Source organism: Tupaia chinensis, unplaced genomic scaffold, assembly GCF_000334495.1.
Source record: "Tupaia chinensis unplaced genomic scaffold, TupChi_1.0 Scaffold000101_1, whole genome shotgun sequence".
Lineage (NCBI taxonomy): Eukaryota > Metazoa > Chordata > Mammalia > Scandentia > Tupaiidae > Tupaia > Tupaia belangeri.
Window position 1 is genome coordinate 2397047 of NW_006159565.1, and position 21756 is coordinate 2418802.

Here is a 21756-nt window from a genome sequence, read left to right on the forward strand (position 1 = left end):
TGGCTTAAACTCATGCCAGGCACGTGTGCATGTGTGTCCAGGATCCCAAGAGGAGAATGGAGGAGAAGGGACTGCGGCATGACCATCCACCCTGGGGGGTGATTTCTCTCTTTCTGTCTCTATGTCTCTGTCTGTCTGGCGAGCGCACGTGCTCTACAGTGAAAATCTCTCCAAAAAAAAAAAAAAAGAAAAATCTGAGGCCAGCAAGTGGCATGGTAGTTAAGAGCGCTGGACTACCACATGGCCGACCGCAGTTCGAGTCCCAGACCCAGGGGCCTGCTTTCTTACTTTTTCTCTGTTTGTCCCTCTCTGGTCAAATTAAAATGAATAAGTCAATAAAAGCTGAATAAAAATAATTCTTTAAAGGGACCAGCAGTTGGTATAATGGCTATGTTGCTGGACTTCCATATAGTTGACCACGGTTCAAATCCTGGGCCCGGTGGGTTAAACTCACACTAGGCATGTGTGCACGTGTACCCAAGATCCCGAGGGGAGATGCCCAAGATCCCAAGAGGAGAATGGAGGAGAAGGGATTGCGGCGTGACCATCCCCCCTGGGGGGTGATTTCTCGCTTTCTGTCTCACGCGCCCTATAGTGAAAACCTCTCAAAAAAAAAAAAAAAAAAAAAATCTGTGGGGAGTAGGAGCATCAAGCAATAGCTCTAAATAAAGTTAATTCTGAATTATAAGTTCCTTTACCATATAACATACTAAATGCTAGTTTGGATCACAAATGAAAATAATGATTAGAGTTTTATTTAATTTTTATTATTACTTTTTAAAAAAACATTATTTTAAGAATTTATTATTTTTTGGGACCAGCAGTTAGGGTAATGGCTATGTCGCTGGACTCCCACGTAGTCGACCACGGTTCACGTCCCGGACCCAGTGGCTTAAAACTCAATGCTGGGCACGGGTGTGTGCGTGCCCAAGATCCTGAGAGGAGGATGGAGGAGAAGGGATTGCGGTGTGGCCATCCCCCCTAGGGGGTGATTTCTTGCTTTCTGTCTCTCTGCCTCTGTCTGTCTGGTGAGTGCACGCGCCCTATAGCAAAAAAAACTCTCCAAAAAAAAAAAAAAAAGAAAAAAAATTATTTTTTAAAAATCTGATCAGAGGGAAAAAGAGAGAGAAAGAGGGAAAATGAGAAAGCAAGCTGCCAGGTTTGAGACTTGAACCATGGTAGGCCTTGTGGGAGTCTGGCACCTTAACCATTATGCCACCTGTTGGCTCCATGACTAAAGTTAAAAAAAAAAACAAATGGTTTACATTTTGATAACAGATTTGGTTAAACATGTGTATGCATTATATTCAAATTTTATATCAAAGAAAAAACTATAAAGAGATATTAAACTTTAGCTAGTGATCTGCATGCTAAAATATTTACAGGGAAGTATATTGATGTTTTTTCCAATTTACTTTGAAATGCATGTAATGAAATGAAGTATAAGAAAGATGTGCAATCAAGTGGATACAGTACAACAGTTAACTTTTTAGTAGTACTTGGGTGGTGGGTTTATAGGTGATCAATGTAAAATATTTCAACTTTCTGTATGTTTGAAAATTTTTCATTAAATGTTTAAAAGCTAAAATGATATCAAGAATCCTGGCCAGGGCCAGCAAGTGGTGTGGTGGTTAAGGTGCTGGATTCCCACACGGCCAACCACAGTTTGGGTCTTGGAACTGGCAACTTGAAAATCAGTACCAGGCACTTCCACGTCCCATGTTCAAAATTCTGAGACAAGAACAGAGGAGAAGGAACTGTGGCATGGCCATCCCCCTGGGGGGTGATTTCTCTCTCTCTCTCTCTCTCTGGTGAGCGCACATGCCCTATGGCAAAAAAAAAAAAAAAAACCTGGCCAATTCTTGTTTCATTTTAAGAATATATATACTGTGTAAGATTAAAGATATGGAGGATCTGTTTATTTTTGTGAGAAAGCCAACATAAGAGTTATAACATAAGACAGGAGTTTAATACAGAATTCAAATTAGCTCAGACTGATAGATCCCACTGAAGTATAAATATATTCAGAAATCTTATTGATCCTCCCCCAAAACCTCCCCGCAGTCTTTATTATTAGTTGCCTGACAAAGTACATTCTTCCCATAAAGAAAAAAAAAAAAAGTACTGTATTTTCAGATAGTGAATGTAAAACAAAAGCCCCAAACTTGCCTTTGCTTCATCTTGACTGGCAAGCAGGCTGCTACTGGGGTTTATAACAATTCTATCTTCTCTCTTTGGATAATCTGGATTTTCCAGAAGAAAATTACAAAGTCTGCAAAAGGAAATGTGGTTACTTTTATACTGCTTCCAAACTCCTTATCTGTTCACTGATTCAAATGCAGTATTTGAGAAATAAAATCCCTAGTTACAAATTACAAATTACTGGCCGATCAAGATATTAAGATGTCTGCAGCCACGAAAAACTAAACAATTCAATAAACAAGAAACAATTACACTGGGGGAACCAACAGATGCTGTTATGGTTACATCGCTGGACTCCCACATAGTTGACCATGGTTCGAGTCCTGAGTTCAGTGGTTTCAAACTGATGCTGGGTGCACGTGGGTGCGTGTGCAAAATCCCGAGAGGAGAATGGAGAAGGGATTGTGGCATGGCCATCCCCTCTTGGGGGTGATTTCTCGCTTTCTGTCTCCCTGTCTCAGAGTTTCTGTCTCTCTGGCAAGCATATGTACCCTATAGCAAAAATCTCACTAATAAATAAAAATTTAAAAACTACAATGAATTTCTATTTTTGTTTGCTAGCCTAAAAAGCAATGTACATTCTTTTCTTAAAAAAAGAATTATTTATTTATTCACTCATTCATTTATTCTAATTTGACCAGAGAGAGACACACAGAGAAAGTGAGAAAGCAAGTCACCAGGTCTGGGACTCGAACTGTAGTGGGCCACGTGGGAGTGTCCAGTGCTTCAACCACACCACCTGCTAGTCTCGTTCTTTTTCTTAAGAGAGGTTTTTAAGAAAAAAAACCTCTGTGTGCTTGGCAGAGAGACAGAAAGTGAGAAATCACTTCCCAAGGGGGATGGCCACCACACCACAATGCCTTCTCCTCCATTCTCCTCTTGGGATTTTGGGCACACATACTCACATGCCCAACCTGAGTTATAAGCTGCCAAGTCCAGGACTTTAACCTCAGTCGACTACATGGGAGTCCAGCAATGTAACCATTACGCCATCTGCTGGTACCAAAAGCAATGTACACGCTAATCGATGTAAATTCCTCTTAACTTTCCCTATGGGGTAGGTTTCAATGTAATTAAGTCACAGAAATTATTACTGGTTAAACTACATGGAGAATTTATAAGAAAAGTAGCTGTTTGCTAAGAAAACTATCAACAAATAAAAGGTGGGGAAATGTGTATTCACATTTTTCATCTAAAAGTTATTTTTGCTGAAAGAGTTCATAAATAGGGAAAAAAAACAGCAGGAAGATAAAGGTGCTGGATCCCACATGGCCACCTGCTAGGTTCTGATCTGGAGGCTTGGAAAATCACACTGTGCATATATGTGTGCTCCAAATTCCAAGGAAATGAGAAGGGATTGTGGCAGCCATTCCCTTGCTTTCTCTCTCCCTGGCAAGTGCACGCGCCCTACAGAAGAATTAAAGAGTTAGTAAAAAATGGACATTTGTTGATTCGTTAATACTTTTTGGTACCTATAGTAATTTAAGTATGTATGAGCCAACTGAGTTGTACTCAGTTTACTTAGTTATTAACTAAAGTACTGATGAACAGACCACATTTTCTTTGAGAGAGATTTCTGCTATAGGGAGTGTGCACTCGCTGGAGAGACAGAGACAGTAGTGAGAAATCACTCCCCTCCCCAGCAGGGATGATCACACTGCAACCCCTTCTCCTTCATTCTCTTGGGATTCTGGGCACGCACACAACATGCACCTGGCATGAGTTTTAAGCCATTGGGGCTGGGACTTGAACTATGGTCAACTACATGGGAGTTCAGTGATGTAACCATTATGCCATCTGCTGGTCCCCAGACCATGTTTTCTTATGAACAAATTCTCTTTACACCAAAACCATTACCTTGTCTATTATGACGTACTTCAAAAAGATAGAAACAGATAATGCTGATGTATCACCACTGACTTAACACAAGTTAACTACTCGGGAACCAGCAGTTAGCGTAATGGCTATGTCGTAGTCGACTGCGGTTCGTGGCTTAAAACTCACGCTGGGCGCATGTGTGTGCGTGCCCAAGATCCCGAGAGGAGAATGGAGGAGAAGGGATTGCGGCGTGACCATCCCCCCTGGGGGGTGATTTCTCGCTTTCTGTCTCTATGTCTCTATCTGTCTGTCTGGCGAGCGCACGTGCCCTATAGTGAAAATCTCTCCAAAAAAAAAAAAAGTTAACTACTCAGGCTCTTCACCCTATAACACTGTTAAATCAGTCACCCACCTAAACCTGGGATGCCTTCACAGTAGTGAGAACAGCATAGGTGGGGTACTATAGTAGGCAAACTCAAGAAAGCTGCTTAACTAAGGGGGCAACTGGGTACTCTTTTTATCTTCCTTCTTTCCTTTGCTCCTGCATCACAGCATGACTCAACCCCCTCCTTCTGACTCCCATCTTCCCAGTTCTCTCTTGTCCAATGTCAACAATGGGGCCTATAGTAGTAAGGTCCAGCAGGAAGAGGGTAGAGGAAAATGCCCATTCCCATTCCTTTTCTCACCTGGGAGCTAATGATTGGAGACTGGAAAATGGAGAGGCATGCATATGCTGCAACTCCACCAAAGTTCTCAGCCTGGGCCCTTTCACAAAGCCTTCTCTCTTCCTGTGCCCAGTGGTGGGTAACATCTCCATAACCCCTCTTTTCACCATATCAAGGAGTCTCATGTGCTTCATGTCTGTAAATTCTCCTCTGCCTATCACCATAGCCTGTAAAGTCTACAGCACACAGTGCTAGAGACCAGAGAGGGAAAAACTCTTTTCCTATTACTGTTATAGCAAAAGGAGAGACACTCCTAGTCAGGAATTCTGAACACATTTTCCTTTAAAACCACTGTCATTCATAATGATTCTTTGCCCTGGAATAATCTAGTGTGCACTATAAGTTAATATAGATCTCTGAAGGCGGATCTGAGAATTAGCCACCATTAAGAATCCTGTAGCTGTGGGAAAAGGCTTGGAGTTTCAAACAACTTCTTATAAGTACATGACCAAAGTAATCACAAACCATTTATGGGATAGCTCCTGTCTTTCAAATTGCTTTGCAATTTTCTGGTAACGGTGGCTACCAAGGCTAATAAATTTTTTTTAAAAGAATTATTGTATTTAATTTTATTCATTGTTATTATTTTACTTTATTTTTTTGAAGTTGACCAGAGACAGAGAAGGAAAGTGAGAAAGCAAGCTGCCAGGTCCAGAATTGGAACCACAGTCAGTCATGTGGGAGTCCAGCTGCCTTAACCACCACGCCACCTGTTGGCCTCCAAGGCTAATAAACTGTTGGATACCAGAATTTGGGAAAAATAAAAAGGTCACATAAAAAAGAATGATCTTTGATAGAACGGCCACTCATGAGTCAAGTCAGTGGTGTTCTAGTGGGACACATGGAAGATTTCTATTTTTAAAAATCTTATCCTTTGGGACCAGCAGGTGACATGGTGGTTAAGGTACTGGACACTCCCATATGGCCGACCACGGTTCGTGTCCCGGACCTGGTGGCTTTCTTTCTCACTTTTCCTCTCTTTCCTTCTCTATGTCTCTCTCTGGTCAAATTAAAATAAATGAGTGAATAAATAAAATTAAATAAATAATAAAACAAAATCTTATCCTTGAGGCTGGGCCAGCCGGTGGCATGGTAGTTAAGGGCACTGGACTCCCACATGGCTGACCATGGTTTAAGTCCTGAACCTGGCAACATGCTTTCTCACTTTCCCTCTCTGTCTGTCTCTCTCCGTCCCTCTTTGGTCAAATTAAATAAATTAATAATAAAGCAAAATAAAATAATTAAAAAAAAATCTTATCCTTTAGGGCAGCTCCACAGCCTACTAATTAAAGGAGACAGATTCACATGGCCAACAGCTACATGGCCGACAGCTACATGGCTGATAGCTTTTTGAGTCTCAGACCCAGGAGCTTGAAAAACACACTGGGCATGTGTGCCTTAAATCCTGACAAGATGGAGAAACAGAGAAGGGATTGTAGTGTGACCATGCCTCACAGGCAAGTTTTTTTTTTTCTCTCTCTCCCTCTGGAGAGCACCTGCGCCCTTTGGCAACTGAAAAAAAAAAAGAAACTTAATCCTTTAAAATCTTCTACTTTTGGGGCCAGCAGGTGGCATGGTGGTTAAGGGCAATGGATTCCCACATGGCTAAATGCAGTTCAAATCCTGGACCTAGAGGCTTGCTCTTTTGTTCTCTTACTTTTTCTCTCTGTCCTTCTCTGGTAAAATAAAAATAAATAAAGTTAAATACCATAATTCTTTTCCCCAATTTATTTTTTATTATCAACAATATTAAGAACTACATTTGAGCTGTGACCAAACCTTTTCAAGGGCTAAGACAACTAAAGAATTTCTGCTCAGACTTCACCCTCCAGAACCCAAGATCCACCAGCCTGGTAGGGTACCCTCTGTATTCTTCTCTCTGTCTCTCCCTATTTCTGCCTGTCACTCTTTAATTTTTGTTTTTTTAATTTTTAATGAAAAGCACTGATTAGCTGTCTTTCTCCTTTATCTTGCTAATTCTCACCTTTCTCCACTCTCAGATAGGAAGCACAGGCCCTTGAAAAGTCATCTACATTTGAGCTGTGACCTTTCTTTCACACAGTGCAGATGCACGCCAAGCAGTTTCCATTTTGTTTTTGCCTTTTTCTCTTTTATTTCTTCTTTTTCTTATTCTTTGTTTCCTTTTCTTTCCCTTTTTCTTTTACCTTTATAACTTTGCTGCTCAGCCTTCCACACACTGATTGTCTAGATAGGTTTAGGTGCACAGGAGCCAAACATCTGATTACTATTAGGGTCAAAATAATCCTCAATTCCCACTGAATCTGCTACACAAAGGGAGAAAAACAGAACTGCAGAGAGATTGTAGATCACCTCCTCCTGCCCACCTCTGAATGCTTAGATTTACCTACAAGAAATTAGGAAGAAACATATAATTCATTAGATGACCAAAAACCACCACAGAGGTGTAAGAAATATGAGAAACAAAGAAAATATCTCCCCCACAAGGGAAAAGAACAGTAACTCATGCACAGATTGTACAATGGAACTCGTGGAAATGTCAGATAAAGAATTCAGAATATTCATAGTGACAAAGCTAACAGAGATGCAAGAGAAGAGAGACAACGAATTCCAGAAGATGCAGGAGAAAAAATTAACGAGTTCCAGGAGTTGTGGAAGTTCTTGCACAAGTTGAAAGAGGAAATACACACCATAAAAAAGAATGAAATGAAACTGTCAGAAACAAAAGATATAATACAGGAAATCAAAACCTCCCTTGAAAGTATTAAAAGCAGATAGGGGTTCAAATATCCAGACCTAAGAAATACAAAGGACCCCACCTAGAATCAACCCAAGAAAATCTTATCCAAGGCACATCATAGCCAGATTCACCAAAACCACAAAGACAAGATTCTAAAATTGGGAAAAGAAAAACATCAAGTTACTTACAAAGGATATCCCATGAGATTAACAGTGGACCTCTCATTGGAAGCGATGTAAAAATGGGAAAATACATTCAAAGTGTTGAGTGAAAAACAATTTCAATCAAGAATTCTATACTCAGCAAGATTATCCTTCGTATGGGAAGACAAAAACATTCTCAGATAAACAAAACCTGAAAAAATTTACCAGCACCAGTCCAGCTCTCCAAGAAGTTCTGAAGGAAGTGCTATATCAGGAAAACTAAAGACAGAAACACAGAAATAAGACCAAAAAATAACCAACTTATTGGTAGGGACAAGTTCGAAATTGCATGTTAACTTTCAGAATTTAAACAAAAAGATCGGACGAAAACAGAAGAGAGATTAAATGCATGAGACTAAACTGGTGAAATAGAAATTACAACTTCTGATTAAAACATGACTGACTTTCACCTATGCTTTGTTTTCTGTCTTCTCTTGAGCTACTGATAAATTCATCTACGAACTATCTGAATAGAATCCTAACCTTTTTCGTGGCTTTAAACCTTAAGCAAATTTTCTCTTAACATTTTGAAATTTTGATTTATTAAAGCTAAAACTGCTTTTCTCCAAATTAAAAAATACATAAAAAATACCTATTTAATGACCACAGTAAGCTATATAGCCTCAGCTAGGTGCTACTTTATAGTATGTTCATTCTATTCATTAAGTTTTTATGCCTAAAGTCAGACATGTATCCACAGATATGTATATATAAGTTGAACTTGGTACTGAAAGTATTTAATTAAGATTTTTTGTATATCAGGGACCAGCAGATGGTGTAATGGCTACGTCACTGGACTCCTATGTAGTCCATCGTGGTTTGGAGTTCCAGATGCAGTGGCTTAAACTCATGCCGCATGTGCGTGTGTGCCCAAGATCCCAAGAGGAGAATGGGGAGAAGAAGGGACTGCAGTGTGACCATCCCCGGAGGAGTGATTTCTCGTTTTTTGTCTCTCTGTCTCTCTCTTTCTGGTGAGCGCACACACCCTATAGCAAAAACGTCTCCAAAAAAAAAAAAAAAATTATTTTTTGTATATCAATAAAATGTGAAAAAAAAAAAGTGATGGAAAGCAACTATAGATACCAGAGACAGTGTGGGAGGAGGGTGGGAAATGGCAGAAGGTAAGTAAGGAATCGGGGGGGGGGGGAATGCAAAATATGTAAGAAACAAGAAAGGAAAAACTATTTGTTGATGACAACATGTATAGTAATACTATTAAGCCAATATACAGTGTATTCTGGATGGGAAATCTCATTTTATATGCTGTGATGATGTACAGTGAATGAATGTAAAATAAAGAAAAAACAAATGAAGACCAATATTAAGAACTTTACATATCAGGACCAGCAGTTGGCGTAATGGCTATGTTGCTGGACTACCATGTAGCCGACCATGGTTCAAGTCCTGGACCCAGTGGCTTAAACTCACATTGGGCACGTGTGCGTGCGTGCCCAAGATCCCAAGAGGAGAATGAAGGAGAAGGGACTGTGGCATGGCCATCCCTCTGGGGAGAGATTTTTTGCTTTCTGTGTCTCTGTCTCTCTATGTCTTTCTGGCAAATGCACACACTCTATAGCAGAAACCTCTTCAAGAAAAAAAAAAAAAGAAAAAAGAACTTCACATATTAAAATGTGGCAAGATGTCAATTCCATATGGCAGAAATCAGAAGCCAATGGAACTATCCTGTAGGTTAAATGATATTCAGTGGTAGGACCAGCAGTTAGCGTAACAGCTATGTTGCTGGACTCCCACGTAGTTGACCGCGGTTTGCATCCTGGACCTGGTGGCTTAAAACTCATGCCGGGGGCGTGTGCGTGCATGCCCATGATCCTGAGAGGAGAATGGAGGAGAAGGGATTGCAGCGTGGCCATCCCCTTGGGGGGTGATTTCTCGCTTTCTGTCTCTATGTCTCTCTCTGTCTGTCTGGCGAGCACACATGCCCTATAGCAAAAACCTCTCCAAAAAAAAAAAAAGATATTCAGTGGTATAGATAACTAAGGACAAGGCTTCCCTTCTACAGAAACAAGTTTAGCTTTACACTAATATATGCACCCTAGGATGAGGCAGTGAGGAAGCCTGTCAGACTCAGATCTACCCATCTCTTTATACGATCTCATGCTTGATCTGATCCAAAACTCAGAGTTCTCCTTGCCAGCAGGTGGCATAGTGGTTAAGGGGCACTGGACTCCCACATGGCCAACTGAGGTTAGTCCTGGACCTGGCAGCTTGCTTTCTCACTTTCGCTCTCTGTCTCTCTTTTTCTCTGTCCCTCTCTGGTCAAATTAAAATAGATAAATTAAAAATTAAATAAAATAATTCTTTAAAAAAATCAGGAATGTGGAGAAAAGGTTTGAGGAGAGTGGCTAAGTGGCATGTAAAGTAATAAAATGGCTTGCTTTTCCAGCAGTATGGACTATTAAATACCCAAGGAGACTCTCTCATTGAAAAATGTTGAATGAGTTACTAAAACAAATACTTTTAGAAGTACATCAATAAGTTGGGAAGTTTGAATGGAATTTTCAGTGGCCCAAATTCAAGTGAAAATAATAGTCTAGAGATGTAAGGTAGACATATTAGAAGCAAGAGTCTCCCCTGGGGGTTTTGTTGATCCTAATATACTTGAGGAGCCCTTGCTTTTACATAGCATAGCATACCTTGACACTCTGATGCTGAGTAGAAGGAAAATGAAACCCTGATTATTTCTAAAACTGACCTAGTACTCATTCAAGACTGAGTTTTCACTACTGGGGTGAACCAAAAACTTCAAGATAAAAACTTAAAATAATCTTAGACTGACATGGCCCCTGGGCATCTGACAAATGCAAAAGCAAATCCTCTCAAGAAACCAATTCTACTAAGACATCAAGAAATGAACTTAAACTTACAAAATACACAAAAAACCAAAGCACAAACAGACTAAGAGTTGTGGTTACCTTCAATTAGAAGAATCACACTTAGAACACAAGGATGTGTTTATCACAGCTAAAATAAAAGGAATAAAAACATAGGTAGGGACCAGCAAATGGAATAATGGTTATGTCACCAGACTTCCATGTAGTTGACTGTGGTTCAAGTCCTGAACCCGGTGGCTTAAAGCTCACACTGGGTGCATGTGCATGCATATGTGTGTGTACCCAAAATCCCAAGAGGAAAATGGAGAAGAGACTGCAGCATGGTCATGCGCCCTAAAGGATGATTTCTGTCTCTCCAGCTAGCACACATGCTACATAGCAAAAAATCTCTCCTAAAAAAAAAAAAAAGAGGGGCAGGGAGGGGGCATGGTGGGTAAGGGGGCTAGACGTGGCATGGTGGTTAAGGGTGCTGGACTCTCATGTGGCCAACCGTGGTTCAAGTCCTAGACTGGCAGCTTGCTTTCTCACTTTCTCTCTCTCTCACTCTTTCACTGGCCAAATTAAAATAAATAAATAAAGTTAAATAAAATTATTCTTAAAAAAAATATATAGGTAAAGGAAACACTAGAAAAATAACCAAGAGTGCTAAAAAATAAAAAATACTAAAAATGGATAAAATATAATCATTGAAATTAAGTACATAGTAGATATGTTTTTAATTAAGAGCTAGAAGACAGTTCTAAAGAAACTGTCTGGAGGCCAGCAGGTGGCATAGTACTAAAGGCACTGGACTCCCACATGGCTGACCGTGATTCAAATCCTGGACCTGGTGGCTTACTTCCTCACTTTCTCTCTCTGATAAATGCATGTGCCCTATAGCAAAGTAAAATATAATAATAGTAATAATGATAAGATAAAATAAATAATTCTTTAAAAGAAATTGTCTGAAATGCATCTGAGAGGCAAAAACACAGATTGAGAGACATGGAAGTTGGAGGAAAAGAGAAGTTATACAAGAGAGGAGAAAGATAATGATAATGGCTATACAATTTATAGGATTACCAAATATCACCAATCTGTACTTGGCCAGATACAATCTGTACTCTATATAGTATGATTTCACTTACATGATCTCCCAGAGACAAAAAAAAGGACAGATGCCAGAATATGGGAAAGGAGGGAACTGAGAATTAAAGTCAAAGTTTTAATTTACAAAGATAAAAAAGATGTATAGTGGTGATGGATGTATGACAATGTGAGTATACTTAATATATATATATATATACACACATACATATACATCACCTAAAAAAGGGAAAAGAAAAAGAAAAAAAAGACAGTCCCATAGCCTGGTGGTTAAGGGAGCTGGATTCCACATGGTTTGAATCTTGGCCCTGGCAGCTTGAAGAATATGCTGGGCATATGTGTACGTGTACCCTAAATTCCCACAGAATGGAGAGGTGAAAGAACTGCAGCATGACCCTGCCCTACAGGGGCATACTTGCTCTCTTTCCTTCTGTCTGTTTGTCTCTGGTGAATGCTTGCACTCTCTGACAAAATTTAAAAATGAAAAAATACAGAGACCAGCAGATAGCATAATGGCTATGTCACTGGACTCCCACGTAGGCGACCATGGTTCGAGTCCCGTACCTGGTGGCTTAAACTCACGCCGGGTGCATGTGCGTGCGTGTCCAAGATCCCGAGAGGAGAATGGAGGAGAAGGGACTGCGGTGTGGCCATCCCCCCTGGGGGGTGATTTCTCACTTTCTATCTGTCTGTCTGTCTCTCTCTGTCTGGTGAGTGTACGTGCCCTATAGCAAAAACCTCTCCAAAAAAAAAGAAAAAATATGCATAATATTATACTTACACATTCAAATCATAGTAATTCTTTAGATGAATTATTTCCTCAATGTACCCATTTGCTACATCTGGAAATCTTGCTTCCTAGAAAGGAATAAGGACATTATTTATATTTCATTCACTAGAATGGTTTCAAATGGCAATAAAAATCAGATTGCAAAAATGAGGGGATCTTTGAAAAGGTTATGGAAAATGCATTATTATGAAAAACTATGTATGGATTTCAAAAAATTCTTATTTTAATTACTTTTTCCATGAACATTTGTGAAGTCCCTTCACATACACAATGACTAAAAACTAGAAAGGGCCTAATAAAATAGGTCTGTGTGTGGTTTAAAATTCAATACTAAGTTCATGGATTCATCAGTTTACACAGAAGAGGAAGTCCACAAAGATCCCTTTACAACATCTGGTCCTCTGGCCCTATTTTGGAAATTCATTCTTCATTATTTCAACAAATGTAGAGCACTGCTGCCCAAGCAAAGGCTGTCCAAAAACAAGGTATAATACCATGTCCACCCTTAAGGAGCATAAAACCTAGTGGGCCAAATGAAAAAAGTCTGGGAAGTAGGGTTAAGACTTATTTAAAGACCAACAGCAGCCAATTATGCACATAAATCTCTGTGTTACTCATTATAATCGTACTATCAAATAGACCTTTGTATGATAATGGAAAAGTTCTATTCTATGCTTCCTAATAAGTTAACTGCTAGCCCCATGTGGCAATTAAAGCACATGTGATTGGTACCACAGGAAAGTGAATTTGTTTAACTGTAAACTTATTTAACTGTAATACAATTAATATAAATTGCCACATGAAGCTAGTGGCTACCATATTAGACAGCAGCTAAGTAATACAAATAAATGTGCTCAAGTGTTTGATTTTCGAGTGAACTCAAGGCCCTTAAAGAAACTGTAAGGACTGTACATATGACAGTAGCAAGGTACCATGAGATGCAGATAGAATCTCAGAGGGCTTCCTGGAGGGTTAAGTACAGATGAAGAATCCTAATTCCATCTTCATGTCTTCACAGTTTTTTTTTTCTTCTATTCTCTATATATACAATATATACTTCTTTTTTTTTGGTGGTGGTGGGGGGTTGTTACAGAGTATGTGTGCTCACCAGAGAGAGACAGATAGAAAGCGAGAAATCACCCCCCGGGGGAATGGCCATGCTGCAATCCTTTCTCCTCCATTCTCCTCCTGAGATCTTGGGCAAGCATGCACACGTGCCTAGTACGAGTTTGAAGCCCCTGAGTCTGGGACTCGAACAGCAGTCGACCATGTGGGGCATAACTACTATGCCACTTGTTAGTCCCTCTATAATACATACTTCTTATGGAAATGAAGACCACATACACAACTTTTCTTTTTTTGGCGATGAAAGAAAACTATATATATATATATATCAAAAATAATTTGCTTGATAAAATATAAATAAAACTTACTGTTTCTTTCACTAGTAGTGCAATGAGTTCTTGATCTACTTCAGCAGCTTCTTGTCCCCAAATGTTTTCCAAATTTGGTTCCTGAGATCTATGCAGTGGAAAGGCTGGACCTGGTTCTTCATCATCTATTGCTAACTGTTGGTCTTCAAGCTCTCCTAGAGGATGAGCAGGCTGAGGAGAAGAGGGGCCTGGGATCCCATCCTGCTGGGGTTCTGGTCTTGGAAAAGCTGGCCTTGGAAACGCTGGCCCTTGTAGTTCATGCTGAAACAAAAAGGGGCCCAGTTCTCCTACAGACTGCCGCTCCTGAGGAACAACCTGGTTTGTTACCTCACGGGGCTGTTGGTTTAGAGACTGGAAGTAAGGATGATCTAACCAGCAATCTTCTTCGATGGCTTGATCATCAACCATAGCAGTTGACTCTCCAAGATTTGATGAAAGCTCTGCCTCTGAGTCTTCAGATGACTGGTTCTGAATTTCCAAAGGATCACTTTCTGGAAAATGAAGGTTAGCTTCTTCCAAGATAATGACTTTTGGCTCTGATCTGGGGTTGATGATGTCATTTGCTGTTTGGTTATGACTTGGTCCAGGTTTGGGTTCTCTTTCTGTTTGGCCACTTGACTTAGTGAATTCAGAGACTCCAGGAGGCCCAAGATCCAGAAATTCTCCATAGTCATCCTCAGAATCATCCTGTGCCCCGGAATCAAATAATGGGTTGTTACACACTGAAAAATAGCTGCGCTTATCTGATTCAAATGCTGCTCTAGACTTTTTAGGCCTTTCTTCTCCCAATCTTTTCAGATCTTGCCACTGGGCAGCTGGTTTGATGAGATTGGGTCGTGATGTCTGAGGTTTATTTGTCTAAGAAAAAATGAAATTTTAATAATAATTCATTTTTTCCTATGCCTATGCCTCCATATGTACTTACATTGAGCTTCTGAGACAGAACAGAAAAGAAGGAAAAACAGAGGTTTCCGTTCTCCATATTTACTTTAACATTGAAATTCGACACTATAGTATCTGTAAGAATCAAAACAGCCATTCACAAACTACAGCTTAAGTTATAGTTGAATTACAGTTTAACCTACCTCTGAGACCACTAAAACAAACAAAATAACTGCATAATTGATGAAATAATGAAAGGATGCTAACACAGTAGGGGAATAAGAAATGTCCAATAAACATATGAAAAGAATTTAAATCTCTGGGGCTGGCAGGTGGCATGGTGGTTAAGGGCGCTGGACTCCCACATGGCCAACTGTGGTTCAAGTTCTAGACCTGGTAACTTGCTTTCTCACTTTACCTCTCTCTCACTCTCTGTCCATCTCTGGTCACATAAAAATAAATAAATAAAGTTGAATAAACTAATTCATTTTTAAAAAATAATTTAAATCTCTTTAGTAATTAGCAAAATGAAAATTAAAACAAGACAATATAAGGCTGGCCCCATGGCCTAACAGTCAAGGGAGCTGGATCCCACATAGCCAACTGTGTGGTTCAAATCTTGGACCCAGTGGCTTGAGGAACATGTTGGGAATGTGTGTGTGTGTGTGTGTGTGTGTGTGTGTGTGTGTGTCCAGCATCCCAGTGGGATGAAGAAACGGAGAAGAAATTGTGTCCTAACTTCAGCTCACTAGGGGGTGCATTCTCCCGCTCTCTCTCTCTCTAGTGAGTGCACATACGCAGGTCAAAATAAAAGAGGCGGGGGGGGGGAGCTCATAGTCTGGTGATAAAGGCAGCTAGATCCTGAATGATCTAGTTGAGTGACACATAGTTGAGTGTCAAAGCTAGTAGCTTGAAAATCATGCCGAGTGTGTGTACATGTATGCCCAAAATCCCAAAGGGAGGGAAAAAAATGGAGGAGAAGGGATTGTAGTATGACTATCCCCCATGAGTACTTTCTTGCTTTCCTTCTCTTTCTCTCTCTAGCAAGAGCATGTGCCTCTGGCAAAATTTTAAAAAGAAAAAAGGTATAGTGTTTTAATATAGAGACTCAACATAAAAAGATAACACATTTAAAAATCATGCTAGGGAGATCAGCAGTTAGTGTAATGGCTATTGTCACTGGACTCCCACGTAGTCGACTGTGGTTCAAGTCCTGGACCCAGTGGCTTAAACTCATGCCGGGTGCGTGTGCGTGCATGCCCAAGGTCCCAAAAGGAGAATGGAGAGGAAGGGATTGCAGCGTGGCCATCCCCCCGGGGGGGCTGATTTCTTGCTTTCTGTCTCTCTGTCTCTGTCTTTCTGGTGAGTGCACACTCCCTATAGCAAAAATCTCTCTCAAAAAAAAAAAAAAATCACTCTAGGCACGTGTGTGTGCGTGCCCAAGATCCCAGGAGGAGAATGGAGAAGGTACTGCAGTGTCACCATCCCCAAGAGTGATTTCTTACCTTCCCTCTCACCATCTCTGTCTCTATCTAGTGAGTGTATGTGCCTAAAGGCAAAAACCTCTTTAAAAAACTGTAATTTCTCCAAAGAATATATTAAAAATCCAAAAAGGACATAAAAATGACCAATAAGTATATAAAAGATGTTCAACATCACTGGCCATATGGAAATGAAAATCAAAACCACAATGAGAGGTTGAACAATATTGCAGTAGTTAAATTATGAATCTCCAAGGCTGATCTACCTGGGAGGGTTCTGGCTTCATGTCTGGAAACCTCCCCAAGAATGTCAGGCATACGCATTCCCACTATCCAAGGCTGGCTACTGGACAACAGTACCAAGACCTTGTTGACAGTGTCATCTCCTTTTCTTTCCCCACTCCCCTCCAGCACACTCAAGGAAGAAAGAAACTTAAAACCATCACACCACCACCAACAAAAATTTCTCAATGAGACACCACTTCACACTCTGTAGCTATAACCAAAAAGACAAATAATAACATATGTTGGGGAGTATATGAAGAAACTGGAATCCCTATATACTACTGGAAGAAATGTAAAATGGTGCAGTTGCTGTGAAAACAGTCTGTTAGGTTAAATATAGAGATACCCTATGATTAAGCTATTATACTTGTAGGTATATTCCAACAAAAATAAAAACATACATTCACACAAAAACTGATAAATTAATGCTTAAAGCAACATTCATAATTCATAACAGTCAAAAAGTAAAAACAATCCAAATGTCCATCAACTAATGAGAAGATAAACAAAATGTTGTATATCTATATGAAAGAACATATTATTCAGTATTCAGTACGTATTCAGTATAAGAAGGAATGAAATAGTGATCCATGCCATCCCCCTTGGGGGATAATTTCTCACTTTCCCCCTATCTTACTCTGTTGAGTGTATACACTCTATGGCAAAAATCTTAAAAAAAAAAAAAAAAAAGAGAGAGAGAGAGAGAGAGAGAGTGAGCACATAGAAAGGCCTTAAAGAGGGTGATACCTGCCAGTCTCTGTTGCTCTAGTCCCCCACTGTCTCAGCACCAGCACAAATAACAACCAAACCATCCAGCTGAGCCCTTTTCTTTCTTCTTTTTTTTTTAAGAGAGATTTTTGCTATAGGGTGCATGTACTCGCTGGAGAGACAGAGAAAGAGAAAGACAGAAAGCAAGAAATCACCCCTCAAGGGGTATGGCCACACTGCAATCCCTTCTCTTCCATTCTCCTCTCAGGATCTTGGACATATACACACTCGTGCCTGGAGTGAGTTTCAAGCTGCAGGTCCAGGACCCAAAACCCAGTCAACTACGTAGAAGTCCAGTGATGTAACCATTACACCATCTGCTGGTTCCTAGTTGAGCCCTTTTCAAATTCCTTACTACTGAAGCCAACAGCAATAATACAATGATTGCAGTTGTTTTAAACCAGTTAAGCTTTTAGGTTAATATATTACATGGCATTAAGTAACTAGAACAGTAATAGAAAAGAATGAGCAAAGAATGAATAACTCAAGAAAACAGTAAAAAGACCATGCTGAGAAGTATGTCCAATATGCTTAAGTAGAAAAAAGGAATAAAAATAAACACAGAAATCAGTAAAAAAAAAAATGCTAGCACTATGAAATAAATCTGAGCCATTTCTTTGGTAAAAAAGGAGGAAGGAAAACAGGGAGGAAAGAAAAGAGAAAAAATAATGGTTAACTCAAGAAGTCAAGAAAGGGAACCAGCAGTTAGCGTAATGGCTATGTCACTGGACTCCCACATAGTCGACTACGGTTCACGTCCTGGACCTGGTGGCTTAAAACTCACGCCGGGCACATGTGTGTGCGTGCCCAAGATCCCGAGAGGAGAATGGAGGAGAAGGGATTGTGGTGTGACTATCCCCCCTGGGGGGTGATTGCTCGCTTTCTGTCTCTGTCTGGCGAGCGCACGCGCCCTATAGTGAAAAAACCTCTCAAAAAAAAAAAAAAAAAAAGAAAGAAAGAAAGAAGTCAAGAAAAAGGGAGGAAAACACAAATAGAGCTGACCCTTGAACATCACAGGTTGGCATCCCTAACCACAGTGTACATTATCAAAAATCTATGTATAATTTGTGACTCCCCAAAAACTTAACTACTAATAGCTACTGTTTAAATGCCAGACACCCATAGCTGCAGACCTCAATCTACGTATATATCAAACAATTTAACTTTTTCTTGTGGTGTCATGACTTTTCTCCAATTTTCAGGAGCATTTCCCGTATTACTAGTGGTACTTCATATAGGTCCCAGGGTATTATGAAAGGTTTATGGTACTGTACTAAACATGAAATTGTGAAATCACTTTTCACTGTGATATTTTATTGGAGAGAGAAAGTGCTCATGCAGCAATGATTAGCTCCACATAGTGTTTTTTTTAGAATTTAATTTAATTAATTTATTTATTTTAATTTGTCCAGAAAGGGACAGTGTGAGGGAGGGAGAAAGGAAGTGAGAAAGCAAGCCACCAGATCTAGGACTCAAACCCAGGTCAGCCATGTGGGAGTGTCCAGCAGCCTTAACTATCATGCCACCTAGCAGCCCTTCACATAGTGTTTTAGGACACTTGCAACACTTGAGCTCATGGCAATAGCAATACGAGGTGACTATAAAATTATTATAGTATCAATAGTATAAACTGGAGGGACCAGCAGTTAACATAGTGGCTATGTCGCTGGACTCCCATGTGGTCAACTGCAGTTCGAGTCCCGGACCTGGTGGCTTAAATTCACACCGGGCGCGTGTGCACCCAAGATCCTGAGAGGAGAATAGAGGAGAAGAGATTGCGGTGTGGCCATCCCCCTGGGGGTTGATTTCTCGCTTTCTGTCTCTCTGTGTCTGTCTGGTGAGCACATGTGCCCTATAGCAAAAACCTCTAAAAAAAAAAAAATGTATGTAATGGAATGTTTAAAAAAATAAGAACATTAAAAATGTATACAATGTACTACAGTTCATCTGATGCAGTCATGATTTAATACTACATCTTTTTGTTTGTTGCAGTTCTCCAACACTATTTTTCCTAATTGTCATAAATCAAAAAAACTTTTCAATACATTCACTGAAAAAAATCCACATATAAATGGATCTGTACAGTTTAAACCTGTGTTGTTCAAGGGGCAACTATAGAAAGAAAGAAAAATAGAGAAACCACAGAAAAAAGTAGAAAAGAACAGACTATTTTGTTTAATTCTATAAAATACATAGAAAACCTGAGAAATACAGGAAACTTCAAAACCCTTCTCATTAAGTCAAGATCATGTTTATAAAAGTTTGCCAAGGATGGGACCAGCAGATGGCATAATAGTTACATCTCTGGACTCCCACATGGCCAACCTCAGTTTGAGTCCTGGACCTGAAGGCTTGAAACTCAAGCCAGGCATGTGTGCACGCATGCCCAAAATCCTGAGAGGAGAATGAAGGAGAAGGGACTATGATGTGGCCATCCCCCCAGGCGGTGACTTCTCGCTTTGTCTTCCTCTATCTCTCTGGCAAGTGCATGTGCCCTCTAGCAAAAAATCTCTCTTAAGAAATAAATCTGTCAAGGATAGCACAGGCACATACACAAACCTTAAAGACAATCTCACTTATAAGATCTCTGGACAAAACTCCAGATAAAATATTGGAAAGTGGTATCCTGTGACACATTACCATCACATTACAATAAAATGATCGAGTGGAGCCTTTTCAGAAATGGAATAATTTGCCATATTAATAGAAAAAAGAGGAAAAATGATACAATAATTTATAGATGCTGAATTTGAATCTGATAAAATTCCACATTCACTTTTAAGAAAAAATTGGAAAAAAGTAGAATGGCTATTTCCGTAACATAATTTTCTTTCTTTTTCTTTTTTTTTCCTCTCGAGAGATTTCTGCTATAGGGCATGTGTGCTTGCCAGAGAGACAGAGAGATAGAAAATGAGAAATCATCCCCTGGGGGGATGGCCATGCTGCAATCCCATTTCCTCCAGTCTCTTTTCAGGGTCTTGGGCACATATGCACACGCTCCCAGCATGAGTTTTAAGCTGCCAGGTCTAAAACTTGAACCGCAGTCGACGATGTGGGAGTCCAGCAACATAACCATTATGCCATCTGCTGGTCCCCATAACGTAATTTTTAAAACAAATAGTGCATCGAGCAAAAAAATACCATCACATTTAATGAAGGAAAAATTGAAAGTATTCCCATTTATGTCAGTGGCTATTCTTGTTTTTTGTTGTTTTAAATATGCCCAAGGGTACATGTGCTTACTAGAGAGAAAGAGAGAGAACAAAAAAAGCATTCCTCATGAGAATGGTCATACAATAATTCCCTTCTCCATTTCTCTCCCTCCTTTCATGAATCTGGGCACACACGCACATATAAACAGAGTGTTTTCAAATGCTGGGTCTGAGACTCAGACCACATGGCTGCATGTGTGATCCAGTGGCCTTAAACACCAGGCCCTGGCTGTTTCTATGCTTACTGTTATAGATCATTGCTATTAAATTTTTAGAGAAATTATCACGATATAATTAGAGAGGAGAAAGAATAAAAATTGAAAAGAAAGAAATTCTAAGTATCATTTGCCAATAGAGCAGATAATTGATTGAAAAATGAATAGAGCAGTTGGCCCTATAGCCTAGTTAAGGGAGCCAGCTCTCACATAGCCATCTTGGTTTGAATCTTAGTCTCAGTGGCTTTAAAAACATGGTACACACATGCATATACACCCAAAATGGAGACCACAACCCATTGGGGGATTCTCTTGTGAACACACATGCCCTCTGGCAACTTAAAAAAAAAAAAAAAGACTACAGATAATAAAAGATGACTGATCATAAAGCTAATATAAAGGCAACAGAGTTTTGTTTCTTTTTTTAAAGAATTATTTCATTTAACTTTCTTCCTTCCTTCCTTCCTTTACTTATTTATTTTAATTTGACCAGAGAGCCAGAGTGAGAGCAAGAGCAAGAGCGAAAGTGAGAAAGCAAGCCGCCAGTTCCAGGACTCAAATCGTGGTCACACATGTGGGAGTCCAACGCTTCTAACCACCATACCACCTGCCAGCCCCAAGGCAACAGAGTTTTAAATGTAAAAAACTGCTCAAAGGTACAATAAGAAAGATACCACTTATAAAATCAACAGAAAAAAAATACAGTAACAAGGAAAATAAATTTTTAAAAAATCTATGTTAAGAAACATTTGAAATGCTCTGACTGAGGAATATAAAAGAAGGCTAGACATCATGGAAAGACACTCGTCTATAAATATAGTAAGATTTGTTTTGAATTTATCTATTCTGCAACTAGAAAAGCTGACTGAAATTCATATAAGAGTAAGAATATCCAAGATGACTTTGAAAAATATGGGGCAATAAGGGGAGATAAGTCCTACCTGACAGTATGTGATAATAATTATAAGGGGTCTTCAAAAAGTACATGGAAAATGCATACTATGAAAAACCTAGGGAACCAGCAGTTAGCGTAATGGCTATGTCGCTGGACTCCCACGTAGTCGACCGTGGTTCGTGTCCCGGAC

General features: G+C 39.7%; 1 protein-coding gene across 2 annotated transcripts in view; it reads right to left on the reverse strand.

Moving 5' to 3' along the window:
* Nucleotides 1-21756, reverse strand: part of RNF216 (ring finger protein 216) — a 162210-nt gene that overhangs the window by 136743 nt on the left and 3711 nt on the right. Inside the window, exons 3-5 of one of the 2 annotated variants that reach the window (XM_027769995.1) lie at nt 13829-14515; nt 12387-12463; nt 2170-2272 (exon numbers count right to left, since the gene is read on the reverse strand). In XM_027769995.1, the coding sequence (XP_027625796.1) occupies nt 2170-2272; nt 12387-12463; nt 13829-14515 (867 nt within the window). Of the gene's footprint in view, nt 1-2169; nt 2273-12386; nt 12464-13828; nt 14687-21756 lie in introns of both variants that reach the window. The other variant, XM_027769994.1, reaches the window with a different exon arrangement.